Source organism: Acartia tonsa, chromosome 14 (genome assembly GCF_053477335.1).
Source record: "Acartia tonsa isolate MP-2025a chromosome 14, ASM5347733v1, whole genome shotgun sequence".
NCBI classification, from domain to species: Eukaryota; Metazoa; Arthropoda; class Copepoda; order Calanoida; family Acartiidae; genus Acartia; species Acartia tonsa.
In genome coordinates this window covers 18,904,611-18,909,030 of record NC_137273.1, presented here as the reverse complement: position 1 = coordinate 18,909,030, position 4,420 = coordinate 18,904,611, and the positions used below count along the sequence as shown (strand labels likewise).

Below are 4,420 nucleotides of genomic sequence, written 5' to 3'. Positions count from 1 at the left end.
AATAACCAATAGAATTCGTGGATTTTTTTACTCTTAACAACCAATAATATTCAGAGATTTTTTTTTCTTGCACAATAAAAAGTCGATTTTCTACATTTTTCATTTGCTAATACCTAGTATTTAAGTATCTATTTTACATTTTTCTGAAACATAACAAAAACAGTTAAAACTAAAAAAATACAAGAAGCTGTAAAGTAAAACAATTTTATTTTAGCATAATAACACAATACATAAATTAATAGTGTAGAGTAAAATAAGATAAATAGATAAAAAAAAGTAGATAAAAAGAAGAGATTATCACATCACAGAAAATTCACAAAATGACAATACAAGGGAAAAAGCACCAAATCATTTTAACATTATTTTTTATTTTAACAAATATTAATTTATCATTTTTGAGATCATATTTTAAAAGTTTTAAAATGTAAAAGCCATTTAAATCAAAAATAGCAAACGACATATAGGGCAAATAAAATAATAAATTGAGTTTATTTTCAATGGCAGTATTATTTGGGACAAAAAATTACATGGGTTCCATTTTAAAATACTGGTTTGATTGTTGAGTGAGAGATATAGCATCTGAATAAAAGTTGTTTAAATGGATCGCAAATTCTACCTAAACTATGTCATAAAAAAGACAAAGTACTACTAAGGTAGGGAAAAAGATTTGACAAAAATTTTCAATCCAGATGCAATATCCTTGCATATTAGTTCATTTAAAGTTCATCTTTATCTTGCACTTTCTTGTCCGTTCTAAGATATTCATCTGCTTTTCTGAACCATTGGTCATAAACTTCAACGGGGTCAATTTCCCAGTGTTTGTGGAAGGAGATAGGCTTCCTGGGGGTTATCATTGCGCTGGGGTAGTCGGGCGGCCGCGCTTGGAACATCCTGTGCGAGTGCAGGATAGGAATTTCAGCTTTGAGGGCACAGATGCCAAAAATATGCATGTCCTCCGGGGTATCAGCACTTGGACAGGCACAGGAATCCTTCAGATTTACAATCTTAAGTGCAGCAACTCTGTTAATAATTTTACCCCCACCGCCGGTAATGTAATTGTATCCAGTACCAGTACCGGCGCCATATCCGTAACGTTGACCCAAAATAACCGGTTCTTGAGCATCATCAAAACAGGCCAGAAATTGCGCAAATCTAGCTGGACTTAGGATGCTGTCATCGTCAAGGATAAGCATCCAATCCGAGTCTGATTCAAGAAAGCTGTCAAGCATGGTTCTGGTCTTGTTGCAGTGGCCATTTTCAGTATTAACAGTGTTAGGTAGAACAACAGTGGTAACACCATCTGCTATCTCTTCAGATGTATCACTGATATATTCAGCATTGGCAATTAAATCTCCGTAGGTCTGTAATATTTTTGTCACCCTGGATTGATGGTATTTTTGAACAGTTGAAACTCGAATAAAAACTGAATTTAGAAAATCTTTGGTCTTCTCAACCTCTTTGTTTTTCAAGCATTTATACTCCTTGATCCGTGGGTGGGTGATGCAAGATTCTGGCTTTGTTGGGGCCTTGGCGCACAATTCCTTAACATGGGTTAGCTTCACATTTAGAGCATTTGAAAGATGAAGGGATAATTCAAATTCAGGATCGATGTTAAAATCTTGTTTATCTGGTAGATTTTTCAGCAGATTTAGGATAAGATGGCGGGACATAAATATGCCGGCTTCGGGATCTGGAAATAACAAGGGGGAATCCTCTTTATTTTGATGGAAATGGTGGATTATAGTCGGAGATTCATCGTTTAGCCCCTTGCCATAAAATAAACTTTCTTCTCTTGGATTAACCTTTCCCTGTATAGTTTTAGCAAAATTGCCCAGGACAGCAAGATTAAGATTTGTATTTTCCCGCAAAAATCCGACAAAATCAACTCCCGGATTTTCTTCCAATTTCTCCGCCAAGTTGGAAATGATGGGAAAGTATGTCCAGGCAAAGTCTGACTTGTCCCCGAGTTCAGTGCTGAGAAGGATTTCTGGCGGCTCCTGGCTCTTCACCATGCTGCGCCACTGCTTCAGGATGTTGTCCTTGGTCTGTTCTGCCAACCCCAGATGGAAAGATGATGGTTGGGTCTGGATGACAAACATAATGGGAGCTGCTTGGCTTCCAACAACAAGAAAGAGAATGAATGATAACAAAAGCTTCATGTTGGTTATTAACTTTTTTTCACTGTTGCCAGAGAGACACTCAGACCTAACACGCACACCCAAGCACTTTTTAATTAAGCATTTTTCTTATATCTGAAAAATGAAAGATCTTTTTAATTAGGTGGGATTTAACAAAGCATGATTGAATTACAATTTCTAGAATTAAATTTACTATTTTAATCCTATAACTAGCGCAGCTATAACATACCAACAATATTTTTAAAAACAATTTAAATCAGAAATAAAACAAGTAATAGCATGTTTAGAGTTTTCATAATCCAGAATGTGTAAAATATTTAGTCATTTTAATTTAATGTGATAGACAGTTGGAAATACTTTAGTTAAAGAGTATCTGATATACTTAGACAACTGAAACAATTTGCTCAGAAAGATGAAAATTAGCTTGAAGTAAAAACCTAGAAATTTCATCCACATAAATATAAGAATATGATGATTTAATAGATACAAAAATTAAAATTGGAAAAATGTCTTATTTTGCAAATGAAGCAATCAAACTTCTTAATTCACCTTCAGAAGTTTTAGTAACACAGCTACTATTTAACTAACCTTTATCCCACATTTTTTCTATCAAGCTCAAAGTTCTTCAGTAGTTTGAGTAAGTAGTGGGCGCACATATGCTTTTTGCCGCAAAAGTGTTTGTTCTAAGACTTGAAAATAAGAGTAGAATGTTAAGAAGTGTCAAGTGCAATTTATAAGATGAACTTTATTGACTATTGAGCCAAAAATAAGTTTGTCTTGAATGATTCAGAATTGTCTACCTGGGAATTTAACCCATTAAAGCAGCTACTATGCAAAATTTTAGAGTCCTACTCCACTTTAAAAACTTAAGACACATACCACTACGACAAAAATGCCCCCCCCCCCCTTTATTTAAAAATGCACTAATAAGGATGCACTATTTACAAAATATGATATTTTTCTAATACAAGATTTTAATGATATAATTTTAAACATCACAGAGTGTCAGAAAATGATTGGGAGATGGGCATTTTCACAATGTGTTACAAAATTTTGGGGTAAAACCTTAAAAATCACCTTTTTGGGGGGAATTTTCCTTCTTAAATTATAGTGCATTTTTTACCTTAAAGAAAACGCTTCAAAACAGCTATTTTCAAAACCACCTTTACACCCGATTTTTTTTCCGAATCATTTTGCTTGTTGGAAATTTGGAAACACCTATAAAAATTTCCCACCACCTTTTCATGATTTAAAGTGAACAAAAACATACAAAAGACAATAAACAAATATTATATATAAATACAGGGATTGATAAATGAAGTAAAATATATATTTTCTCTCCTTATTAAAATAAAATACAAAATGCTGAGTTCTGTAATTAAGAAATCTTTAACGTTGATATAATTTCATAAAACAAGGTAAAAGGTTTCTGATCATGGAAAGAAAGCATAATAGCGGGTTTCTTCATATTTTCACAGTAGCCTTTGATATTAGGTTAGGATAGTTAAATGCCCTGCATAGTTAGGAAATTAGCCTTGAAGGGTTAGAACCCCCCGCAGCAGGGACTAGAAATTAGAAAAAAAGGCTACGTTGAAAATACGACGAAACCAGCTACTTCGTTTTCTTTCCATGACCATATGTTACTTTTGAATTTTAAAAGTAAAATAAATTATGTAGGTATAGACTATTGTTATTTTCCGTTTAAGTTAAAACTTAAAACTTTGTGCAAAGTTCAACTAATTTCTAATAAGGCCTTAAATAAAGAGCAAAGATGAGCGCATTCAATAATAACAAAACAAAGGATGAAGAATATACGTGGATATTATGACAGGGAAAAAATTGTCATCAATTAAGCTTGCTAACATGAATCTCTTTTACTGATCAGTTTGTTCATCCAGTAGAAAGGGGAAAGATTAGGTAAAAGGGGTGATCTGCCATTGATTAACATAAAATAAGACCATGATTGGATTAGAAATGTAAAATTGATTATCTTCCATCCATTGTTCTATCCCAGTATCTCCTTAGTATTGAAATAGCGAACAAGGGGGTGAGTCAAAAACTTAGAAGAATAATTACATAAGACTAAAACTGATGATTTTTAAACATGAAAATATTCAGATCACTTTGATATTTGGTACATTTTTGCCCCACAATACCTTATTATAAAATTTAGATGATATTGAATATGAATTTTTAACTTTTTATACATATATCTTTAAATTTTTCATAAAAATAATATTTTTTTTATTTCATTGCCATGTTTTTTTTTACTATTTCTAATA

At 32.7% G+C, this 4,420-nt stretch overlaps 1 protein-coding gene across 3 annotated transcripts; it reads right to left on the bottom strand.

The window, feature by feature from the left end:
- Nucleotides 1–138: 138 nt before the first annotated feature.
- On the bottom strand, nucleotides 139–3,891 carry LOC145305854 (beta-1,3-glucosyltransferase). 3 transcript variants are annotated; one of them, XM_080147678.1, is made up of 2 exons: nucleotides 3,754–3,891; nucleotides 139–3,567 (listed from the first exon to the last, which is right to left on the bottom strand). In XM_080147678.1, exon 2 carries the CDS (start codon nucleotides 2,157–2,159, stop codon nucleotides 717–719), a length of 1,443 nt encoding a protein of 480 aa, XP_080003804.1. In that variant the 5' UTR covers nucleotides 2,160–3,567; nucleotides 3,754–3,891; the 3' UTR covers nucleotides 139–716. The 3 variants fall into 3 exon arrangements, with proteins under 3 accessions (XP_080003804.1, XP_080003805.1, XP_080003803.1); XM_080147679.1 differs by having other exon boundaries at nucleotides 3,773–3,862; XM_080147677.1 differs by lacking the exon at nucleotides 3,754–3,891 and having other exon boundaries at nucleotides 139–2,648; nucleotides 3,084–3,222.
- Between the last annotated feature and the right edge of the window lie 529 nt (nucleotides 3,892–4,420).